Source organism: Pyxicephalus adspersus, chromosome 2 (genome assembly GCF_032062135.1).
Source record: "Pyxicephalus adspersus chromosome 2, UCB_Pads_2.0, whole genome shotgun sequence".
NCBI classification, from domain to species: Eukaryota; Metazoa; Chordata; class Amphibia; order Anura; family Pyxicephalidae; genus Pyxicephalus; species Pyxicephalus adspersus.
This window is the reverse complement of record NC_092859.1, coordinates 8,450,096-8,476,860: the sequence shown is the minus strand read 5'-3', so window position 1 is coordinate 8,476,860 and position 26,765 is coordinate 8,450,096. Positions and strand designations below refer to the sequence as shown.

Sequence of the window (26,765 nt, the reverse complement as noted above, 5' to 3'; positions counted from 1 at the left end):
GTCCCCATTTAAACTCTAGTGCCTGGGGATACCACACTGACAGGAGGCCGTGGGAATCATCCTGTCATTGTGGGATAACCTGTAAAAAAATAAAAGTTAGTTACACAAATCACACGCATTCAATAAATTACTTTAACAACAATTTTTTTTTTAACATATTTTTTTACACACAAATTTGCTTTTCGGGTCGGGTCTATCCCACAGCTATATTCGGGTCGCATATAAGGACAACCCGAATTCAAACACCAATACTAGTCCTGACAACAACAGCAGTCCTGACCCATAAATATAGTGCTCTACTTTTTTTTTCAATGTACCAATTCTGATTTTTAATTCATTTAAAATATGAGAATGAATATACTTTGTCTATTTTTCCATGTCAGAATATCACCTTTCCTGTAGTCACTGTTTGAAAGAACCTCCAAATGTTGCCTAGTCTATTCCATAGAATATAATTTTAGAAATGTGAGGAATTCATGATAACCATTCACTTTTAGTTGGTAATTATTTTTGATCCTGGACCAGATTCATTCCAGGTTTGCAGTATCAAGCAGGTTTACCCATGATAGTCTACCTTTACCAGTCTTAGAGAGCTTTAATAAAGCAGGCACAATTGTGGTGTTGTGTAAATAAAAAAAACTAATAGACACAAAAAAATTGGTAAATAATTAGTTTTGTAATGATTCTATTTTTATAAATTTTATAGTACAGTAATACTCTGGCAATATATCAAAGTTCTTTGACTGGTGGCAGCTCCTTCCATTGCTCTTATAACGCCTGCCTGGTCTCCCCTGCAGCTTTGTCCCCTTTTCATTACAATTACATGATTCATGAGTTGGGATTACTGTCTGTTATGATATCTTGAGTCTCTGCTTAAAAGTTCAAATTACAGAACGTCCAGTGTTACAAAATACTATATAACAATAGATAAGATTACATAATTTTATGTGCATATTGCTATCCAGACTCTTAGTCTAGGAGTATGATTGAGCATTAACCCAATAAACCTCTGATAAGGAAGACAGAACAGATACTGGGGAACATTACAGGGATGAATAGGTATTTGTCTTATGCATGCAATATTCAGGTCAATGTGACCACTTATTATTATTGGTACCCACCTCCTAATTAATATTCCAGAAGATGCAAACTATTTATGTGAAACACGTAGAATGAGAAAAAACAATTCTTATGTCCCCTTCAAGTTACCCTAGATCAGCTTGTGGGGCTTAATTCTGACAATTGAGGGGTTTCCTTGGAAGAAACACTTTCTTAGTCGGTCTTTGGCCATTTTGATTGATCAGGCCAGAATGATGTGATGCACGCATATAGGGGTTATTTTATTGCCAGCACCGGGTATGTCAAAATCATACACAGAGCTGGGTGTGACCTGTGGGAACATGGCTCAATTGAAGGAACAGAAAACGGTTTTATGGTTATACTTGCAAAAAAACAACATGCTTTCTATTTTTTTTAATTTGACACACATCCCTATAGACACTCCTTTCCACCCCCCAGATTTTTTTTACAAATGTATCATTTGTATGAGATAGCTATATTACAATGTCAGGAGGTTTTCCTGTGCTGGGCATCATCTCAATGATTGCAGTCGTGGCTGCTTTTCTTGAGAAGAGTGTGTGATCCCTGGGGCACTAGAGCCCAATTAACCTTCAGTGCCCGGGGATCGCATAGGATTTCCAGGGCTGCATGATTTGAGAGCTCGACCTCTCGGTGAATCAGAAGGCCGTTCTTGCTTACATTTTCGGTAAGCGAGAAGGCCTGATTCGCAGCGAGAACTAACTTATATTTGCCAATATATGTTCAAGCAGGAAACAGGACATTTTTTGCATTTCTTTAGTTTACTTTTTAGGAGTAACCATACTAGTACCACCCAAATTCTACAAAAATTGTCATTCATCTTCAAAACATCAAGAACTGAAGGTACCCTATAGGCTTGAAGACAACTATCAAGGTTGCCATTTGTTGGAGTTATTGCATGTACTTTTATAGCCTTTCAATGGTAGTAATTAATCAAGGTCAAATAGATCTGATTGGAATTGATTCCGACTCGAGTTCGGGCTATTCTGACCTATTCTGGATCGACAGGTATAGTAGACTAATGGACAATTATCATTATCCAGCGGCCAGATTGGTTGAGCCGTTCCATACCAGTCACTGATGGCTCATTAAAAAATACAAATTCTAACTCCGAATCTTGAATCCAATACAATTTCTCAACTGGAATCCAAGTCAGAACCTCTTGTAGTAATCATGGGTGAACCTTGTACTAAGCTCTGATTCCTGACCTCTCAGATGGCAGAGTACTGTATATGTTTATGGCACCATTTTACCTTCTTTGTTTGCATAGTTAAAAACATAGAGAACCTTGAACTTCCTATTATTACAAAACACTCACCTAAACCTGTCACGTTATGAGTTATTTAGTTATAAGGAGTTTGGATTATCAGCAGATCCTGAAATCTATAAATGAATCGTGTCCTAATTAAAGGACATTGTGGAAAAGTTGAATCAATTAAGTAATCTATACCAAAATACAAAGTCTGGTAGTTTGTTCTTTACATTTCAGTTTTTAGTTACTAGTTGCACAATGTGCAAATTGATCTAGTGCAGAACAGTTGGTGCTTTGGCAAATGACTTACTCTAAGCCCCACTCACACTGACACATCCTGAAACCTCATTAACTAACCAACACCATTAAGAATAGGGTGTCACTAAAATAAAAAAACAAAAAAAAAAGACACTTGTTTTATTTCCTATTGAAACATTCCTTCATTATATTGTTCTGTCTAATCAGTCCCTATAAATCCCTTTCTACTCCTTGCAGAAAAATGTATATCCTTAATGTATGTGGCTACAATTCATGCTCCATTCAGCATGTCTTCATTTGTAGCCCCCCTTCCCCTCATTGTGCGGTAGGGAAGTGAGACTACAAGTGTAGACCCCGAACCATGATATACAATGCAAGGATTCATGGGCATCAACTGCTGTACATATTTTCTTTTTTGGTGGCCTTCAACATGGTGCATGTGACTGTTGTAGCGGAACTATTGACTTCAATGGTGTTCAGGTTTTGGACAGAATTTTTGGACAAGTTTGGCCCAATGAACTCAGAACTGAATTGAGGAAACATCTAGCAACATTACTTAAAAGCATAATTGAATGAAAGGCCAGAGAGTCTGACAGTCATAGAGTGACACGAATCTATTCCCTAGATTTAAAGTGGACCTAAACTAAAATTTTTACCTTATATAAAAGGGTAGACAACCACAACCCCACAACCCCACAAATGTTCTTTCTTTCTTGATCACCGCAGCAGTGTAAGATTGGGTGAAGTACAAAGAAGGAGGAAGAAGGTCAAAGAAGATGGAAGCGACCTGCGCTTCCTCCGCACCAGAACATGGAGGATACTGGGACGACAAGGGATCTGATCCAGTAAAACTCCGGGTGGATCGATGGATCTTGGATGGTAATGGTCAGGTTTTTTTTATTCAGGTTACTTCTGTTTTAACCCTACCCAAATGTATAAAACATTTCTGAAAATGCATATTCACATACTCGTATTGTATCTATTTCCTACTAATATGGTACATTACATAGGAACTTTTATAGCACTCACTTGTTTGTGAGAATAAATGAAATTTTAGTGTGAAAGGGTTTCCTTAAACCTCAACATGCTAGGAGTATTCCTAGTTTTGTTCCACTAGTTGTAGCAGGACAGATTACAACGAGCTTGCAAAAATCCTGGAAGGCTTCATTATGTTCCAGCTAGTGGTATCTCTGCTTAATTCAAATGTCTTTACTTCAACATGAATTGTGGCTGCTAAGGTGAATGTGGTACATTAAAAATTTTGGTTTTGAATTGTACATCTTTCATGGACTCATAGTCACTTATGTTGGCTTTATATTAATATAACCATCTAGTTATTTTAGTTTTTGACATTATGTTTAATATATATATAATTGCTTCTGTGTTACATTATATCTGTATCTTCTGTGTCTCTTAGCTATCTATTTCATAAAGTATGTACTAATAAAAGATGTTTTATGACACAGTCATATCACAATAACCTTTTACAACACAATCTAAGCTCTAATTGCTATACAGTGATAATTTGAATAGGTTAGTGCAGTTTTGTTATGGAAATAATAAAAAAAATCCTTATATCTGTAGTTTATGGCTAATATATTTTCGAAAAAATTGATATCAATTTTACATTTCAAAAACATTATAGACTATTTGTTGGGAAATTTGTTAAATGTCTATTTGGCTTGTTTTAGGCTTGTGTGACCTAAAGAATTGACCATGTATAGCCATAAAACTCATTGTAATAGTGCTATAAAATCCAACTATGCCATCCTATATACATTGTATGGTCAAATGTTTTCAACTTTTACATGGCCATTACACATGAATGAGCTTGTTGGACATTGTGTTCCGAAATCATGTGTTCCAAGTTATCCTGCCCCCCGCTGCAGCAGCCTCTACTAGAGTTGGTTGAATATCCCACTATTTGATGGCTTTTCGATCGAATAGGCCAATTTTGTTTGGGTGATCAAATGTCGAATTTGAACACCAATAAAGTCAATGGGGGAAAATTTGGGTTATTTTGCGGGACTGTGTAAAGCTTCTAAAGCCTCAAAATCCATTTAAAAAGATACATAATAATACATAATTCTATTATGTACCCCTGTACTTATTCCCTGTGGTTGGACATCTGGGAGTCACCTTGTTAAACGGGGTTTCCAAAATTCAGAGCATCGAATTTGTGCATCCTGTGTTTTTCGGGTCGGGTCTATCCGAATTCGAACGTCCATATTCAGGTCGAATATAAGGACCACCCAAATTTGAAAACCAACACCAGCCTCTACTATTTCAGAAAGGTTTTATATAGGCTTTCCATATACTTTAGTGTATGTATTTTGGTAATCTGTGCCTGTTCAGCATAAATAGTATTTGTGAGGTTGTATAGTGATATAGAACAGTATCAGGCCCATGCTTTGCATTCTAGTTAATTCCAAAGGTTTCCAGTGTAGCTAAATAAAGGCCACTCAAATTCTCTGACACAAACTTTATCCAACATTTGCCAAATGATATCATATTAGTTATAAGAAATGAATTCCTTGTTTCCTGTATCAACCATATTCTCTTATGATAGTCTATCTTCTTCAGTCTTGGAGAGCTTTTAAAATCCAACCCTTTGTGCACAGGGGTTCCACCAAGTTGACTTTCTAGTTTTACAACGTGAAAATTAGCAGTATCATTACCAGTACCCTTCACCAGAAACATAAGAACTCATTATTCCATTTTTGAAGGGTATCTGCATTCTTTGGCCATACAGGGTAGCTTTATGCGCCAGGGTTTCCATTCATTTTGCTTAAAAACAAAGCTGTAGCAAACCAAGCCACATCCCAGTTGAAATGCTGGTTAGCTGGTTACAATGGATAGCAGTTGTTGTTGCAAAAGTGATTACAAAAGCTGCAAAGGTGCAAAGGTGTGAGAATGAGATAAATGTATTCCTTCAGGCCTTTAATCTTACTGAGTAAGCAGATATCAGGAGAACAATTTAAACAGCTCAGATCCAGCTACTAATGATACTATTGATTAGTACTTTATGTTTCTTTGTCTTTAGTTGAGCAATGTAAAGTCAATTTATCACTACATTCTTATAATAAAATGACCCAAGACCATTTATGCAAATTTTAAAAATCTTCTTAGTTTCCTTTAACCTTTACCACTGTGGACACCCCTTTTCCATACATTTTTATACTTTTCCATACATTCCTTTTACAGTGAGATAGTCTGCTCCACCACCCCCCTTCCCCTCCAAAGCTACAAGAATGTACATGTTTCATACAAATTTGGGATTAGGCAGGGCTTTTTTGCAGAAAGGGACAGGTGATCTCCATTCCGCTATAAGCATTCTTACCTGCCTGAGCACTGTCCTCTTCTGACAAAATTTGCTGAGATGCACATGTAACTCAGCATAGGAAACTAGAATATCCGGCCCAACCCAACTTCCCCAGTGGCTCCCGGTACTAAATGACCTTCTGCGCACCTGCCCAGGCATTGCTTTATCCAGCTAGGATAGGGTAACACCAACCAAGGGCAATCAAAATGGCCAAAAGTTAAAACAAACATTATAAACATTAGACATCCTTCGTGGGCACCCCCTTTTTATACCCCCTCTTCCCCTCCAAAGCTACAAGAATAGATATTTTAAGCAGAACTAAAGTTCCACTTATAAAAATTTTGATCAGGCAAGGATTTGTTCCCCGATCACTGTCCTCTTTTGTCAAAATTTGCTGCGATGTGCATGTGCAATTCAGCATAGCTGAAGCCAAGCCAAGATATCTGGAACATGGCAGCTTCCCTTGCGGCTACTGGTACTGAATGACTTTTTGTGCACCCAAGATGGCCAAAGATCAAAACAAACATTATGAACATTAGTGGCCCTGTCTCCCCAAGAATGACACTTGGGAGGTACATCATCCTTGCCTGGTCAATCAAAATGGCCAAAGGTCAAAAAAGTAGGAGAAGGGAATTGAGACAGGTCAGCATGAAAAGGGTTTTTAAACAGAATTAATAATTTTTTATATATGTAATTTATGTATTTTTTATCTGTTTTTAAACACCTATCCTATATTCATTTGTACTGTTTACATAAATATCTCTTTTTACAAAAAGATCTTTAGTATAGGGTACATCCATGACCCAGTAATCACAGTGCTTTAGGGGAGACCCATACCAATAAAAAGAATAGGCATAGGGCCTACATGACAGGGTATGCAGAATAAGCCCAGGGGAGGTAAGGGTTAAGTAGAAAAGGAATTGGTTAGGGAGGGGTTGAGAAAGTTTTAAAAGGGTGTTGGATCGGAAGTGGGAGGTCTTTTTTAGGAAGGAAATGTTTCCCGCCCACCCGCCTTGATTAAGGGGTTTAGGAGGAGGTGAGGGTTTGGATTAGTAAATTGGGGTCTGGGAAGGCAAGGGCCTTGTCTTATTAAATGTAAATTTTGGTATGGGGGATTGTTATTGGTGGGGTACCCCTTCAAATTAGGTTCTTGTTTTTGGCCACTAAGGCGGTGCTAGACGGCTAGGGGCCAGTTGGTGATGTTTGAGAAAAGGAAATCCTTTTGTGGTACAAACCTTGCTTACTTAGACATGCAGCCTGGTTGTTTGGAGTTTATTAAGGTTTATGCAAGAAATAGGGTTAATGATGTTTTTATGTTAAAAGAAAAGCTGTTAATTTATTCTTGTTATGTATGTATGATGGTTTATGAATGTCTGAAATTAACCGTTATTTATAAATTTGTAAATGTTATTCATTTATTATATTGTTTATTAACCCCCCTAGTGGTAATCCCGAGTGTGACTCAGAGTGGAAAAAACTTGCAGAAAGCGGTAACCCCGAGTCACACTTGGGGTAATTTTGAAAGCCCCCCTTACCTGTGCCCCACGCTCCAGCGGCGATCGAACGATCCTGCTGTTATGCCGGGGCTCCTGTCCGTCGGGGGCGTGGCCGGGCGGGAAATTTAAAAGCAGATTACTGAGCAATCGGCTTTTAAATCCCGCCCAGGTCCCGGCCACGCCGCTGCTCGCATCCGCAGTTAGATGTGATGCACCATGCAGGATTTCTGCATGGTGCATCACATCTAACTGGGGATGCAATCACCAATAGTAAATTCCGGGGGTGATGCCAGTGGCGATTTCCCGCTGGCATCACCCCCAGTAATTTTCTATAGCTGCTCGCATCACCCGGAGAATGTAACGTTCGCATCCTCCGGGTAATGCGAGCAGCTTCGTTGGTGGTTTCAGTGGAGTGAGCAGGGCGGGACATCCCCACCGCATCACCCGGCAAGATGTGACATCTTCCGGGTGATGCGATGGAGTGATGGATTCTGGGGGCGAGATTACTAAGTAATCTCCTTTTAAATTTTTTTTTACAGTAAAATACACTACAAAACATATAATAAAAGTAAAAAAACACATTTTAGTGCACCAAGCATCATTGCCCAGTGCCCTGATTTACATTTTGTCCACTATTAGCCCTGACCTTGATCTGACCTTTTGATGATTTATAAATCACTTCCTGAATGTATCATTTCATCACTTTGTCTTTGACCTTGACTGTTCCTGACTGATTGCTGGAGACCGCATGGCATCCAAAAGGCATCTCGCCGGGGCAAGCGATTTTTTGGAGGAATTTGAAAGCAGCGATAGCGATTTGGAGTCCCTTGTGGAATCCAGCGATAGTGATTCACTAGGAAATTTGTCATCAGACAGTGAAAGGAAACTGAAGGACAATTCTGAACCTGAGGTCAGTGCTGTGCGCACATGGTGTCCTTTTGACCTTGATGCTGACCAGGCAGCAGCGCCAAGATTTCCATTCAGCGGCGCACCTGGGATGAAAATTGAGGCTGAATGCAATGACCCCCTGGCTTACCTGAAGTTGTTTTTGACCAATGAAGTTATTGAAAAAAATTGTTGCAGAGACAAACAGGTAAGCCGCTCCTGTGTTTGCTAACTTTTTAAAATTTTTTATGCCAACATGTGTGCTGCTCTGTGCTAACTTTTTAAATTTTTTCTATGCCAACATGTGTGCTGCTCTGTGTTTGCTAACTTTTGAAATTTGTTTGCTAATTTTTTTTTTTTATGTAAACGTATATGCTGCTCTGTGTTTGCTAACATATTACTTGCAACCTTCACATTATAAAATAACATATCCTAAAATACCTTTTTTATTTTGTTTTATGCAGGTACGCTGGACAACAACAAGGTGCTCCACACCTGAGGTTTGCAAGAAGCAGAAAGTGGGAACCTGTGACCAAGGATGACATTTGGCTGTTTTTGGGCTTGGTGATCCTGCAGGGAGTTGTGGGCAAACCTATGCAGAAGTGGTACTGGTCCAGGAACAAAATGATTGCCACTCCATTCCTTGGCAAAGTCATGCCAGAATACTGCTTTTCCAAAATTTCCAGCAAACCTATGTGCCAGAAGGAGATGTCAGCATTGACAAAAGTCTAATGGCTTACAAGGGGAGTATCAGCTGGGTGCACTACATTGTGTCAAAGAGGGCACGATTTGGCGTGAAATCGTATATGCTGTGTGAATCCTCATCTGGCTACATCTGGAATACGGTACTGTACACTGGAAAAGGGACACAGTTCAACCCCAGGTACAGCCATTATGGATTGGCAACATCTTCGTGCTATCCCTCATTGAGCCATTGCTAGATCAGGGCTATTGTGTTACAACTGACAACTTCCACACATCTCCTGAGCTTTATGAGTTCCTTCTGCAACACAGAACAGATGCCTATGGAACCTGCCAGCACTGTTTGCAAAAGGGAAGCTGAAGACAGGAGAAATTGTTGCCTGGCAGAAAGGCAAAATGATGGCCCTAAGATGGCATGACAAGAAAGATGTGTGCCTGATGAGTACTGTCCATGATGCCTCCACTGTTCTGGTTCACACAAAAGCTGGGAAAGAAGTGATGAAGCCACAGGTGGTGATTGACTACAACAACACCATGGCAGGTGTCGACAGAGCTGACAAACCCATGACATTCTACCCAGCGATGAGGAAACAGCAAAGGAAGTACTACAAGAAGATTTTCAGGCATCTAGTTGAGCAGTGCCTATGGAATGCCTATATTCTGTACAAAAAAAATAGGCCTGTGAATCATTCAGACTTTATTTTGCAAGTTTCCAAATCCATAGTCAAGGACCACCAAACATCATCAGTGGCTATGAATAGACCTGGACGTCGTGCTTCCACAGTTGTCAACCCAGAATGCCTGACCGGTCGTCACTTTGTTGAATACATCCCACCAACCCAGAAAAGGCAGCACCTACAAGGATGTGCGCGGTTTTCTGCTCAAAGACCGATGACAAAGGGAAGGAAGAAACACAATATAAACAAAAATTTGAATGCAAAAAAATAGGATCACTTTTTGCATCAAAAAACTGACAGAATTAGAACGCTAGGGGGGTTAAGCAGCTGCTTGCTATATTAGGTCCAAGTTTGTTTTGGCTTAATTTTTGGAGAGGGTGATTGGGGGGTGGTGGTTGTCAACTAGGATGGAGGGGGAGGTTGTTAAAAGGGGGAGTGATGGGTAAAAGGTCTGCTTTACCCAGGTATTGTTTTTTTTTAAAGCGCGCACAGTTGAAGGTGTTTACCTTCTAATACTCTGTCGTTGATTAAACTGATACAGAGACATCTGAACAAAGTCATTATAGAGGTGAAAGGGTTTATACATAAAGTACATTGAACTTTGCTGATAAACAAAAAAAGCTCATTCATATACAATAAAAAAAATGGTATACTTTGTACTTTTTGGCTCTAGTTTTTTTTTTTTTTTTTTTTTTTTTGGTTTTTTTTGTTTTTTTTTTTTTGCCATATTTTCGAGGTATTTCTTTTTTATCATGAGTAATAACAATACCTCCTGTTATAGTAACAAAAATAATATATATACATTTGTAAAAAAAAAATAGTTTACAAATAGGTAATAAATATACCTGTATATAAACAAGAACAATATTTTTTTATTTTGCCCTAGTCCTTGCATTCTTCAGAGAACAGGAGTCAAGAAGCACTTTTTAAGGAAAAGCAGTACCCATTTTTTTGTTATTTTAGTGTTATACATTAAAAAATACACCTTATAATAATAACATACAAAAGAAAATACAAAATGTGGTATATCCCAAGTTGTTATTCGGACTTCCTTTTTTCCTTATATCAAACAAAAAAACAGTTTAAGGAACAATATACAACAATATACTATACAAATAGAAAAGAAAAGGCAAAACAAAGACAAAAAAGTTTTGCTCTCCTCGCTAACTCCAATGCATCTTACTTATAGATAAAAAATTTACTGAAATTACTTTGTGCAGATGCTGGTGGGAAGCTCTTCGTTTTGGAAGACCACTACACCTTGCTGGATCACCCAGGTTTTCTCATGATAGTCTATTTTCTCCAGTCTTGGGAATCTAAAATAAAACTAATACATTTACATACACTAAGAAATAGCCACCAGTATATTGGGGCTTTATAAAGATATACCAAACCAATACCAGGTAAAATACAATTTTATTAAAAATCAGAGTATATTTTTAACATACAAAACATGAAAATCAACGCTTTTGTTGTATAAAGCAAACTTGAGAGCAATTTAACAAAATCTATGTTGCAGAGGATTATATAACGTTTTCTAAAACGTTTCTAACTTGTCATACCAATGATGCGTTTCGCAGAACAAAGTCTGCTTCATCAGATCAAGATGGGGCAGAAGTTGCGGGGGGCTGATTATACTGAAACTGTGGATGTTTTTTCGCAAGAGTTTTTATGTTATCCACAAAATACTGTTTATCTGTACCTAGACATCTTTTTATCATATAATTTCCATTGAAAAATATTTTTTGTTTAACACTGCTTCTTTACACTATATCAACACAAATGGGATTGGATTGTCATTAAATTTTGCCTTGTTCAATTAAGAGTTTAGTTTGATTTTCAGGGATTCTTGGCTTCCTTTGGGTGAATTTTTAACTCACTGTAATTGTGCATCTAAGCAGTCACCCTATGAACCTATTGTTTTGGTAAATATTAACTGTCCTATATATCTTCTAGCTTTGACACCGGTTCTGTTCTATAGAAGAATGCTGTTGATCAAATACCTCTACACGAGGTGGACTTTGTTCCCGTAAGTGTTCCGGCTATTATATTTTATGAGGTCGGCTAAATAATATCTGAATATGATCTTGAGCCAGCATTTTTCACCTCAAAGATATGCGTCACTTGGGTTTGGATGGTGTGAAAACTCTTGCTTGTTGGAGATAAAATAAGGGATGTAGTGCAATTAGAGGCAAACCTGTAAAAGTGAAGGTAATGGACATTGCTGGGTTGGGTGTGGTGGGAATGGAACACGTCAAAGAAAAAAAAAAGATAAGTAAAAGGATACATGTATGGGTTTTTTGCCACCTTTTTGAATAAAACCCTGGTCAGTGGAGATAATAATTTTGGAGAAACCATTTGCATGTCAGTTTAGGATAAAATATGGAAAGGTCAAAACTCCTGTCAGTGAAGTACTTATTAAATGTTTTCACTGGGAGAATTTCCAAAAACTTTTGGCCTGAAAACACAAAAGCCGATGGGAGAAAATTTCAACAATTAAAGCGGAAGTAAACTAAAAAAAAAAACTTACTTTTACTTCCACAGATCCTTTTGATTCCTCCAGAGGTTTCCTGCATCAGGTCCTGCGTCGTCCTGGAATCCACCTTCATCCCAAAGCTGCCATCTTTTTTCCTCTTCTTTCACCTTCTGCCTATGTCACCTGATCTACGCACTGCGGTAAATTGGGAAAATAAAGGAGTGCCAATCTCACTCCGCATGCTGATCTCACATCCCATTCGGGGATGCATGATGAATGTATCTCAGGAGGCTCTGCTATTGTACCTTACATTAAAGGGTTGTCTACCATTTTATGTAGAGTAAAAATTCTAGCGATAGGTCCACCTTAAAGGGAATTTCCCTCTTAGATGCTGGCACCTCAGTTGGTGTTTCCATTGAGCATTCTCTCACTTTTTGTCTTGGTGACAAAATATACAATTCTGGATTGTGGACAATTTTCTGTGCCAATTACAATGATACATGGATCAAAAAGAAAGATTGAGGAGAAATACAACTGCGCAACCAAAACTTTTATCTAATCAACCCAAAATGTTTATGTTACGTTTTGCCTATGCATTTTGCCTATGCATTTTGCCTATGCATTTTGCCTATGCATTTTGCCTATGCATGCATACAGAAACTAGAAAAAAGTATTTGTTCCATTTTCTTTTTTTTTATTCTTTTCCTGAAATTTTTCTGAAAGCAATTACTTTGTGATTTGAAGAAACATCACATATACCATACAGTGAGTGTTGTTACCATACAAATAATACCATAATGCCATAATACCTAGGTAACATAAATAGATTAAAATAGGAAAACAAATGCAGCCAATACATCCAAATGACTGGTACTCATTGGGGCTAGTTAATTTTGAAATCATTAAGTTGAAATGGAGACCTACCTGCAGTGATCATTGATAGAAAGCACAAATACTGGTTCCTTAATGGAATTATCTCCAGGCCGGATACAATATGATTAGATACGCATGAGGCTAATAAAGTGAGATATAGGAATCTATTTATGATAAAGATTTTCTCCTAGCGTTTACTGCATAAATATGAACGTTTCATTTCACAAGAGATTTTACAGCTGGGAAAAAAATATGCGAATCCAAGTATTGGAGAAAATTCTTACTTTGCCTCAAGTGGGCATTATTCATACTGGAGTTATTATCTATGAACTCAAGAAGATTGTTCATCAGACATATCATTGCTTAGCTGAAGACAATGGCGGTAATTTGCTAAAGAATATATAGTCTGTTCAAAGCGAGTTTCCCTTTTTAATCATTTTACTAAGCCAAATAGGGTCAAGTTCTACTGACTTCAACTATTCAATCACATACAGTACACGTAAACTACTTGTTTTTTCAAAGTTCCTTGCTTGATTGGGTATTCTTTGCATAAAGATTTTTCCCCACATTCATTGATTCAAATGAATTATAATTTACAAGGGAGTAATTCATCCTGGTAAATCAACAGTCTATATTCCTTTAGTAAATCAGCCCCAAGTGTCACATTCTTTCACATTTTTAATTAGCTATTACCAATTTTACATTTAGACATTTGCAATACTCAAATTATTCTTAAAAAGTACGGCACTTTAGTGGCTTTCAACATGTATTATTCATCTCCCTACACTTTATAGAACAATTAAACCTTTTTTGCATTAAAAATAATAAAGTAGCGTAGGAGTTATGAAAAACTAGCTACTAAGAATGTTGATTTTAAGAAAGGAAATCAGACTGAACAGGAGCAATTACCGGTAGTGCATTCCAAAACCAGAAAGTCATAATCCAGGGGAGATCCCATTTCCAAACAAGTAGCTATTACATTAAATCTGTCTGAATTGAACCATCTGGAGTGGATCTATCCCTATTTAATGTAAGACTACATATATGGTCCTCTAGTTTGACGAAATAGACAATGTTCTGTAAATTGAGTTACTACTAAGAACCATTTTGAAACCTTGTGGATGAATATTGTTTGTTACTCAAAGCTATGTTTTTAAAGTTATCTTGTAAGATAGGGTTTATGTAAACTTGAGCTAAATGTATTATTTTTCTAATAATGTGTTAACATAAATTGTGTAATATATATATATATTTACTTAAGGGAACTGAATTATTAACTTTTAAGTCTCAACTTATTATTTATTATTTCTGACAGGGATGACATGCAATGTTGGCATTTTTAAGCTTAGGTCCATATTTAAACATTTAAACAAGTTCAAACTGTTTGACAGGGGGAAAACCAACCAGAGCTGCAAACTGATGAAACATTTTTCATTTTTTTTTTCAGTAGGACTAAGCTAAGGCAAAATCAAAAACATCAATGTTGTACTCGTCTGACGACTTATGACTAGATTTCCCCAATCTTGGTTCATTGTTAGTACCCTTTAAAACCCATTGAGCATTGAGTAATTTGGTCCCCTGACATTGCTGAAACACTTTATTGAAAGGATCATAACTGTTGCAGGACATGTCTTTTGCAAAACCATGTGCTGTTTATTAGTAGTATTTTCATTACTAGCTTCTAGAACAGTGTTCTAGAACAGTGTTTCTCAACTAGGGTTCCTCCAAAGGTTGCTAGGGGTTCCTTGAGCAATGAGCTATTTAAGCCTTTCAGGTCACTAATGTACCAAGTGATGCAGTTATAGTAAGTATAACAGGGGTTCCTAATAGCATAAAAGTTATTCTTCATGTTCTCTCATGTTATAAAGTTTGAGAAACCTTGTTCTAGAAGGAAACTATCCTAGACTGTCTTACCAAGAAGAGCTTTATTGGTACAGATGAAGACTCTCTCTGGGTTGGGGTAAGCATAGTGTTGACCTAATAGTGATCTGGAAAAAGAATGATAATGCCTAAAGGTTACCTTGATCTTGTGTTTCTATAACCGGGGTAAAAAAACATCTCTTTAACCGTGGAAGGGGACCTTCAGAATTGAAAAGGTTGAAGTACTCCTTGAAACGTTCCACCACCTTCTTGACTTGGGCAGATTCATTAGGGGAGCTTTTTTAAACTTGACCTGCTAGCCAAGAAAGTTATTTAGAGAGTAAATGAGTAACAACTACTCCCAAATTGACTTTGTTTAAAAAAATTACAATGTTGAGCCCAAACAAAAAATCTTCAAAACTCCAATAGAGATTCCAGCAGCCAGCGAGGCCACATTCTCCAGAGCAAATAGTGTCTTTTACGAGTTGCAGGGAAGCTGGAGGCTGAAGTCGTGATGGTGGCATTTGGAATTACAGTGAAGGATGATACAGATGCAGACTGGCCCCTGTTCTTGGGATTACTGCCCTTATGAGGTTGCCTGAAGTTTAGCTTTAGGTTAAAACCCCCACAAATATGTCTTATATGCTGCAATATATAAAAAATAAAACCATTTATTACCAACATCACATAATAAATCAGTCCAACACACACATAATAAAATGATTGTGCCAAATACAACAAACACAAACACATACAATGAATCCATAGCACAGATGTGAGACGGGTCCTAAAATAGCATGACAGCAATAAATTGACATGTTTGTTCAAGAAATTATGCAACGGTTGCAGGTTATTCAACAGATAACAGATAACTGTTCTTTTGATTTAACCTCATAAAATGATAATAATAATGCATGAAGCTGAAATTATATTAAGGCTACTTCAATCTTTTAAATTCACGGTGATATCAAAGTACTTTTTCTGATCAGATTAGAAATATTGACTTGCAGTGTTCTGTACATATAGTCCTAAAGATAAGGTCATGAAAAGGTAAGTAACCCTACTAAGTTCTAAAGTCCTTCATATCAAGACATGATAAAAAAAATGTCTGCTGCTTAGCAGGTTCTAAAATTATTCAAATCTAACCTCAGGAGTAAAACAAAACACAACAGATTCCTCCATATAATTATTTATTTAGCAAAAATGAAGCCAAAATGGAGAAAAATGTATGAAGAACTAAGTACACCCCAGGATTCAAAAGCTTGTAGAATCTCTCACATTGTTGTGGAGGAATTTTAGCCCACTTTTTTTTACAATATTGCTTCAGTTACATAGTTACATAGTAGGTTAGGTTGAAAAAAGACAAAAGTCTATCAAGTTCAACCACTAGGGAAATAAACATATCCCAGATATAAAACCCTAAAAGACACAGAGGAAGGCAAAAAAAAATCCCTGGTACAACTTGCTTCAACAGGGGAAATTATTCCTGCCTGATTCCATAAGGCAATCAGATGTTCCCTGGATCAACAGTCACTGTTATTTTTACTTTAAAGAGCTAATACCCAGTTATATTCTGTGCTTCTAGAAAAACATCCAGCTTTTTCTTAAAGCAATCTATAGTAGTTGCTGAAACTACTTCCTGAGGGAGCCGATTCCACATTTTGACAGACCTTACAGTGAAGAATCCCTTCCTTATCTGGAGCTTAAACTTCTTTTCCTCCAGACACAGAGTGCCCTCTTGTTCTTTGTAATAATCTCAAAGTGAATAATGGGGAAGAGAGTTTTCTATATGAATCGTTTATATATTTATACAGGGTAATTGTTTCCGTATGAAAAAGGTTTTATATCTAATGAGAAGGAAAAATTTCCTTAATTTTTTCAATAAACTTCAAGTTTGGCCCACGACTTTGTCTAAGTTTTTAATTGTGGCCCTTTGTGTATTTGAGTTTGACACCCCTGGTTTACGGGCATTAATTTTTGCATAGTACTCCCAATGTTTCACCACAGCATTTCCTTCTGGTTGAGGTCTAAACTTTGACTGGCCATTGTAGATGTGATGGAGTGCTTGGGATAATTGTCCCAATTTCATTCAAGCTTTAGTTGATCGTGCAGATGGACTTTAATTTGACTACACAATACATTGGTACTTTTCTATTTGTCAATAGTCTTTATCACTGTAGAATTATGGATTTCAGATTATTTGGAAATTACCTTAAACCCTTACCAGATTCAGGGGCAGCAATAATTGCTTCTCTAAGATCATATCTGCTGCATTTTCCCCTACCTGAATTTTTCAAAACAGTAAACTACCAAAACTTCTGCTTTTATAGAGATTGCCACATTTACTGATGCTCAGATATTCAAGTCATTTGATTAGCAGCACCTGGCTGCTATTTACCCTCTTAATTCTTTTAAATACGGTAAGGGTGTAGTTATTTTTTCACACACTGCCTCTGCATTTTGACTCATTCTATGTTAAATAAATAATGACAGGTGTAATATATGCGTTATTCATCTGAGGTTGTTCACCCCTTCCTGTTGCAATTTTATCTAGTGTTGCATATATGCCCATGCTGTCAGTCATATTAGTTTTCTTGTTTCTCAGGATTTAACAGGAAGGATGGTGTCATGGAAAAAATAAAAGGGATGAAGTGGAGAAAGTTTTCCAAAAATCTGCCAATTTTACAAATCAACATTGCTCACTTTGTGAGTTACTGCAAAACTTCTAAGCATGGTATTGTCCCTAAAGTAGTGTATTTAGCAGAAAGTAGAGTATTTTGGTGATAATAATAAATTCCTGTATGTGGTTGTAGGCCAGGTGGTAGAGAATCTGTTGGGTTATGGAAAATGGCCCTGACTTATAAAAATACAAAGTTTAACAAATTGGGAAAAACTAAATACAAACTGGAAACTTGCAATCTTCCAGAGGGACAGTGGGACAGAGGGCTCCGGTGTAGTGACAGTGCAAATTAGGTAATCAGTTAGATGACAGCAGGAGGTACAGTCCAGGTGGACTGATGGACAGAGCAGGCGTAAGACAAGGCAAAAGTCAGGTAACAGGCCAGGGTCAGGGCAGGCACCAGGCCAGGCAAGGTCAGATAACCAGCCAAGGTCAGGACTGGTGGCAGACAAGGTGAAGGTCAGGTAACAGGCCGAGGTCGGGACAAGCAGAAACAAAACGGAGTCAGGTAACAGGCCGAGGTCAAACAAACAACTAGCTGGCAGAGAGGCAGGAAGTGCACTGAGTATCTAGCAACTAAAGCCTGGAATCAGGGAGGTATAAATACAACTAGCAGCCAATAGCAGGACAAGGTTGGACCCAGGAACTACTCTGCTTATTAGTTGCTCACATTTCCTAAAATTCCCTTCAGCTTAGCACAGCCTCAGAGAAAGTGAAGGGGATGCTTAAAAACGTACATCTTTGCACAGCTAAAGGAAAGCTGAGGATGCTGCAGGCTGCTGGACAGATGATCCGCGGGTGGAGTGGTAACAGGGTGACAAGATTAATGGTATGCAAAGACAAGGAGCTGAATTGTATAGAGGGATGGAAAGTGGAGACCTGCAAGTTTTGTAAGTCAACAAGGAGCAGGTCATATACATAGGGAGTAGAAAAAGAACAGCTCACATATGTTGGGGGGCGTTGGTAATGGTTAGTAAATTCTCTATATTTTTTATCTTGGGTTAAATTAGCCTGTGAACATCAGAACTTTTATTTGCCAGATCAGATGTTTAGTGTTGTTGTTTTGATTTGGGCTACTTGCAAAGTTTCACTGAACATCCAACATTTGGTTTGGATTTATTGGATGTTGTTGAGCTAACACCGTTACATTGTTTTTCGTAAACAGCAGGAAGCTCATGCGTTGCCATTTTTAGCAGTCATCTGGAGAAGTATGTATGTTGCATTTGAGCTTGAATTAAATAATTTAAATGACATTTTTTTCATCAAAATTTATGCAACACCACCGATGTACAGTATATTCCTTCCATAGGCTGAGATCCAATCTCTTTGCAGCTTCCTACATCCACCAACGAAATAGCCTAGAAACTCCCTGGCATTACTTAAAGTTTTCTAAAAGTCTGAAGTTCACAAGGCCTCTCATAAAACTGCAGAGAAAAATAAAAAACAACTGTATTTTTTCTGACGTGAAAAAATAATAAAATGTACTGAAAGATGTAGAAAAGATTATCTTATCTTGATTTGGGTTGAACTTTTACCAATGTATTTCTTTTCTTTGACGTTACAACATGACTCTGCACTGAACTTGAAGCACCTGTATGGTTAAAATTTCAATTAGGTAAATCATATATAAATTTGATTTTTACTAAGAAAGCTGCAGGTACTAGATCACTAATTATTGGCAGTTTTCAATGTAGTCAACAGTTATGGATGTGTCCCAGAATGTCATCTCCATGCCCAAGTTTGACCATCTGATATAGTTCAGGGGCAGAAACCTGTATCCTAATATATAATAGAACATCATATTTTACTGTAAACTGGTCATTTTTAAAATGTGATCCTTCCATTTACTTTTTAAACTAACCTTTCAATAAAAGCAATCTCCATGATAAGAATGCACTCCTTACAGCAAACTGATCTTGTAATATAGGAAGGGTCCTTGAAATGACGACCATGGATAGCACCATGTAGAACTCTTGGAAACAGGTCATGAAGTTACAAAATGGTAAAAACCATGGTTTCAGGGCTGACAAAAATGTGTACTAAAACAAAATAATAGTTCTAAAACATCTATGGTTACGGTAGATAGGAGAATATTTTTCTATAATTGCTCATTGATAATGATTCTTTAATTACAATGAACATTTTTATTGTGTGCATCATATTTATGCAACACAAAATAATAAACAGAACATTTTAAAAAATATTAAACATTATTAGTTAAAAATAAATATGGTAAAGGGGGGATTAATTGTGGATTAAGGCTTCATTATGGATTAAATAGGAACTGTTTTTATTTATTCTTCTGGTAAGGTTGCTTTGAAAGATATTGTATACATGTCAAATGTCAGCCATCTGAAATGCAGGTGAATAAAATTATGAATACAATGTAGCTGAAATGTTGTTACATTGTATTTTAGATAATATTATACAGATATTTCAAGCTTTGGTGTTTAAAACACTCTTTGATACAGTGGGAGAATAAGAGGGACAGGTATACAGTGTTTGTTGTTAGGGTGTACATCATGTGTTCTTAAATTTCTGCACTTACATTTTTAAGTCCTGTACAAATCAGAAATTTCTTTCCAAGATGTAACTTTATGGCTGCTTGCAAAGCCTCCAATTAAACACGGACAACAAGAGTGCTTTTGCAGACAGCTATAAGGAAAACCTTTTATCATGCTCTGGCGTCTTTGAAAAGAGTCTTTTATCAGACTGCAAACTAATGTTAGCGTTCTTCTCCTCTTCCTCTTCCAACCATATTAAAACAGTAACAAAAATATCTCCTGCTGTCTGTTCCATACCAACTAATACAGAAAGGAGACACCTATGTCACTCCAAGCGTAGAGCTTTGTGTAATGACGCCGTAATATGCAACTATTTGGCTCTGCATTTTTAGTAAAAAATACCATGTACTAATATCTATTTGAATGAAAAAAATGTGCAAAAACAACAAAAGTATATAAATTCCCTTGTTATAAATCTAATCATTGCTCTATATTTACAGATAATTATATCTGTTGGGTAACAGTAGATAAGAGCTTATAGTAAAGATGGATAGATGTGGAGGACAAGTACAAGGATGAGGTTCAGGTTCAAGGTGTATCAAGGTTCATATTCCCCATAAATTTATGTGCAGATTCTTCTAAAGAAGTTTGTTTTAAAACCATAATGCACTGCTAACATACTTTGAGTATAACCAAAAAGATTCCTTAAGAAGCATTCAGAACACAAGGACGTCAAGGTCTATTCCTTATCATCAGTCTTTGGGTATTATGGTCCTGCTAAGGAACCTCTCAATGGGCCTGATATAATAAAGCTTCCTATGGCTGGAGATAATACACTTTCAACAGTGAAGCTGGGTGATCCATCAAACCTGAAATGGATTTCTTCAAAGTTATTTGCTATATGCTAGCAAATGTTTTGAATCCTGGACCAGATCCATTCCAGGATCATTTCAAAATATCTACAATACAGAAGCTGCTTGCTCCAGCAGTCCTGGAGGCATCCCCCCATCCTGGGTCTTGTCACCTTCACATGGGCCAACACTAGTACCCATGAAGCCATAACAAGATTTGCAAGATCAAATATTAACACATGATTTTGGTAGTTCCTCCACACAAAACTCTTGGAATTATATCTTTATGAAGCTGGCTTTGGTAATGAACTCATCATAGAGGCATAGTTATAATAACCCAAAAGGGTCCATCTCCAAACTGTTACCATAAGGCTAGAAGTGGACAACTGTCTAAAATACTGTACCTTTCTATGTTAGTGCCTTAACAGAATCCCTTAGTGGGAACTTTTGATCTTTTGTCATTTGAGGGGTGTCAAAATTAATATACTTGTATTAAGATACTTGAAATCATTGGTACTCCCCATTTTTGAGTGAGAATGCTTGCATCACATAAATATGGCATATGTACTGTAGACATTCAAATGTTTAAACCAACCTGAATTAATCACCAATAAAAAAAAAAAATGTTTCATCCAAGAAAAACTGATAACTGAAGTATTGAACTTCAGTTTTCTTCCAAGTATGAGGGAGCTGAGGTGAGGCAATCAGCTAAATCTTCCTGTTAATAAATAACAAAAGCTGTGATGTCCTGCATCAACTTCTGAAGCTGCCTAATGGACATTTCTGAGATTAGTCACCACACCCATGGCCTTGACACATTCTGTCACTTGTTACACGGATTTGACCGTTGACATAGGACTTGTCTTTATGGCCCTAGATATGTAAATTATCCTACGTATGTCCCAAGTTTGAGACAAGAATCACTTGGATTTACATCAAGATCTCTTTCCAAACTCTGACACTTTAGGTTTGGGAATTGCTGGTGTTAGACTGAATCTAAAAGAAGCTATTGATCAACAAGAAGCAAGCTATGAGCAAACACTTATCATGGAAATCAAAACACTTATACCAATAATTCTTGGTGTGATGCTACTAGTTGCAGGTATGTAATTTATTTATTTTTTCTGTTTCATTTAAATATTTTTTTTTTACCCACTTACACTTTTTTAATTTTTTTTCCTCTCTGTATAGTTCTTTTTGATGGATTTTCAGTAGTTTATCATTTTTTTTATATGTAACTGATAAAGAAGTTCAGAAAAAGATTTAGTGCTATTTAGTTTGCTGAAGCACCGTGTTTTGCTAACCAGTACCACGATGCTTCACCTTTTACATCACCCCTTGTTCAATATCAGTGCAGGCGATCTTCCAAAGCCCCTTTGAAGCCACTTTCAGTAAACTCCAGTGGATATTTAATCATATAACTTCTTCATATAGATCCATAACTGGATAAATTCCACACAGTCAATGGATTTCAAACTTATGACAAAAGCTATTGTTTTATAGTTGGGTCAAATTGCATGGGTTTAACCAACAAGTGGACAATCAAGTATCAAGTAGCCCAATATAAATAAAATATTATTTATAATATAATACCAAGATAATAAAATGTACATATAATTTAATGTATGAAATATTTATCTAAAAGTAAAATATACAATAATAAAATAATGGGTTCTCCTGTCTTCCTCCTGCTCTAGTGAGTTTTGACCGTATTGGGGTGTGGAATATATCTGATTATTGATGGATGTGGAAAAGTCTGAACACCCGTATATACCACCGTTTATTTAGGGATAACTAGGAGCTCTATATATATATAACAGGGAATGAGACATTCTCTTGTGAGAATCTTCCAGGTCCATGTGTGTCAATAGCAGTAATAAAATCCCACCAAGGAATGTTTAAGGGAATGTTAGATTACCTGTTTTACAAATAGAGCTCTATATGTTCCATTTGTATTAGGATTGGACTGCTTATGGATATTAGTAATTTTGGTCATTGTAATAGGATCTCTTGATCACAATAATATGAAAGATTTTAAAAAAGTAATTTATCTTATTCTATTTATTATATCAACTATTGGATTATAGCTAGAGGCCACTTGCATGCATTGGGGCTGATTTAATAAAGCTATCCAATATTAGAGAAGATAGACCTGGGTGATCCAGCAAACCTGAAATAGATTTCCTTAATATCATTTGCTATTATCTGGAAAATGTTTTAAATCCTGGACATTTTCACCCATGATAGTTTATCTTCTCTAGTCTAGGAGAGCTTTAAAAAACCAGGACCGTTATGTTTATATGAACAAAAGGTCAAGTAAATAACTTGTATGACATGTGTAAAAGGTTTCATTATTATTTGCAAATTAATTTCTGTGTTTTTGTTTGTTGCGGGGAAATCAGACCTATATCCCCCAGGAAATCTGGAGGAGGGTTACTGGGACTTTACTTTTCCTGTTTAGAACAGAGGACACCCCAATGCCAACAGGGACACCCACAAAACCCAAGGCAGGCAGGAAAAGAAAAAACATAGTAAGCAGATCTTTTTAGAAAAGGCAGCAGACACAGCACATTATATTCTATTGTTAAGTAAAAAGCCTCTTTTTGGTAAATTGACCCTTTAAAAATACTTTATGTAAATGTATTTCCATATTTAAATATAATAAACAAAACTTTATGGGTACATGAAAGCTTTTATTTATTATCTGTCCTTTTGTTGAGGAAGAATGTAACCTACAGAATAAAGATGTAGTTTACGTTCATATGTAAAAACGTGCAAATAAATTTGGGTAAAAGCCCACACAAACATGGGGAAGAGCATAGAAGCATCATACAGATTACTTTGTTATATTAGTTTCCTAAATTGGGGGAGGGTTCTATATGGTAAGCATGGCAAACATGTGTAATTAAATAATAATGACTATAACTAAAATGAGCTATTTATGTTCTGTTCAGTTAATGGTCCCATAGTTAAAATTCTTAGAGGTTCAGATGAATCAGAAATAATAGGTCTGATTTATTAAAGCTCTCCAAGACTGGAGAAGATACACTTTCATCAGTGAAGCTGGGTAACCCAGTGAACCTCTAATCAATTTCTTAAAAGTCATTTGCTATTTGTTAGCAAATGTTTTCAATCCGGGGAATTCATTTCAGGTTTGCTGGATCACCCAGCTTCAATGATAAAAGTGTATCTTCTTCAGCTTTAAAGAGCTTTAAATCAACACCATCATGCAAGCTTTGGCATAAACTGGCATGTTGAGGTCTCCTGGTGAAAGCTGCTCATCCTCCTTTCTGTTGTATTTATTAGTGTTCTGAAAAATCCTTGTTAGACTTTACATTATGGTAAATGTGGGAGGAAATATGGGAACCAGAAATGAACAATAATGTCCAACTTTATCCAAAACATATATATTATTGGTCATATACCCATGTCACATGTCACAAGTTTTCAGGAAAGCTTTCACTAATGGTGTTCTTACAATAAAGGTGTTAGATTATCCCAGGTTAGTGTGTTCCAAAGTGTTAGATTACCTAAAAATCTGCCACACTGACAATTTACACTGGCTTTGTATAGAAAATTAAACAACCCTGTAAACCAAAAAGAATTAAAAATTAGTTGACATTTTTAAGAGCTATCCAGATAACAGCCAAAAAGAAGGTTGTTTTATCTTTAGTCAATATCAAGCTTTCAGTGCACTAAGCTTGCAAATAAATTGTTGCTTCATTAGACTACATCAAGAAAATAAAAATTGTGTTTTGTAAAAGCAAACCATATTCTTTCCATATTTGGCTACATATTAGACTGGGGACCAACTTCACAAATTACATTTTCTTGGTCTGGAAGAAAAATTGGATGTATTTCTTGAAACATATACATTACATGATATTCATTCCTTTTTTACATTTATTCCATTTATTAAAGCTTGAACTTCAAAAACTCAGGGGTCCATTTATAAAGCAATGAATCTGACATTAACTAAATATTCTCTGATGGAGACTCTTCAAGCTCAATGTGTTTTTAAAGACCGTAATTCATTATACACCACTAAATGTATGTTGAATGTCAGATTTATTTCTATATAGGCAAACCCAGAACAGAAATTAAAATGTGTTCATTTAGTAATAACATCAAGTAGGGAAATGCTAAAACCTCTCTCCTTTTACCCTTTAAATGTTAACGTTTATCCATCTTTTTTCTCAGTTGCGGAATGGAAGCGGAATATTCAGCCAGAACAAAGTTCAGAGCCCAGAGATTCTACTAAACTTACAGAAAATAAGAAAGAACCAAAACATGTGCTGCTTCAAAGAGAACTAGAAAGAATAAAAGAAAAGGATACATTTGGAAAGGATAAAATAGTCCAAAAATGGTCAGACCATGTTAAGTTCATTTCGGGATTTAATTTGGGACAGCTTGAGGGGTCTGGAGACACAGAAACAACAATACAAACGCCTACTGTAATTTATACATCTACAGAAGGCTCTGGAGATACAGATGTCACAGTTGAGCCAACACTTGAAATATTTGCCACACCAGAAGGTTCTGGAGACACAGAGACAACACAAATATGGGTTACAAAAACATTCACAACACCTGGACGAACAACAAATAACATATTTACAATGCCAGAAGGCTCTGGAGACATAGAAACAACTCCACAAACAGTTACACAAATATACACATCATCAGATGGATCCGGGGAAGGCTCTGGAGACATAGAGACTACCCTGCAAACTATAACAGACATTTTCACAACACCAGAGGGATCTGGGGACATAGAAAGAACTACAGTAGCAGTTACTGATGTATTTACAACCCCAGAAGGCTCTGGAGATGAAGAAACAACGTTACAACCAACAACTGAAATATTCACTACTCCAGAGGGTTCCGGAGATGCAGAAACAACTTCACAAACTGTTACAAAAATATACACAACACCAGAAGGATCTGGAGAAGAAGAGACAACTCCACAAACCTTTACTGAAGGATTTACAGAACCAGAAGGATCTGGGAATATAGAAACAACACACCAACCAAGAACTGAGATATTCACAACACCTGAAGGCTCAGGGGAAGGCTCTGGAGACATTGAAACTACACCAAAAACAGCAACAGAAACCTTTACAACACCAGAAGAATCTAGTGTAATAGCAACAACATTAGGACCAGTCACTGGAATTTTCACAACCTTAGACAGTTCTGGAGATGGTTCCGGAGACACTAAAACTACACCACAAACAGTGACAGATATCTTTACAACACTAGTAGCATCTATTGCAAAAGCAACAACATTACCACCAGTAACTGGAATTTTCACAACATTAGAAGGTTCTGGAGAAGGCTCTGGAGACACTGAGACTACAGCAGAAACAGCAACAGAAATATTTACAACACCAGAAGGCTCAGGAGAAGGCTCTGGAGGCACTGAATCTACACCACAAACAGTGACAGAAATTTTCACAACAGAACCTAGCATAATAACAACCTTACCACCAGTTACTGGAATTTACACAACATTAGAAAGTTCTGGAGACAGCTCTGGAGATGGCTCTGGAGACACTGATACTACTCCACAAACAGTGTCAGAAATCTTCACAACACCAGAAGAATCTAGTGCAATAGCAACAACATTAATGCCAGTAACTGGAATTTTCACAACACTAGAAAGTTCTGGAGAAGGCTCGGGAGATGGCTCTGGAGACATTGAGACAACACCACAAACAGTGACAGAAATATTCACCACACCAGAGGGCTCTGGAGACATAATGACTCCATCACAAACAGTGACAGAAATCTTTACAACAGAACCTAGCATAATAACAACATTACCACCA

General features: G+C 36.8%; 1 protein-coding gene across 1 annotated transcript in view; it reads left to right on the top strand.

Moving 5' to 3' along the window:
- The first annotated feature begins 3,384 nt into the window (after positions 1 to 3,384).
- Positions 3,385 to 26,765, top strand: part of LOC140322307 (uncharacterized) — a 37,762-nt gene continuing 14,381 nt past the window's right edge. Inside the window, exons 1-2 of the mRNA XM_072398886.1 lie at positions 3,385 to 3,487; positions 25,135 to 26,682. Of these exons, the coding sequence (XP_072254987.1) occupies positions 3,385 to 3,487; positions 25,135 to 26,682 (1,651 nt within the window). The remainder of the gene's footprint in view (positions 3,488 to 25,134; positions 26,683 to 26,765) is intronic.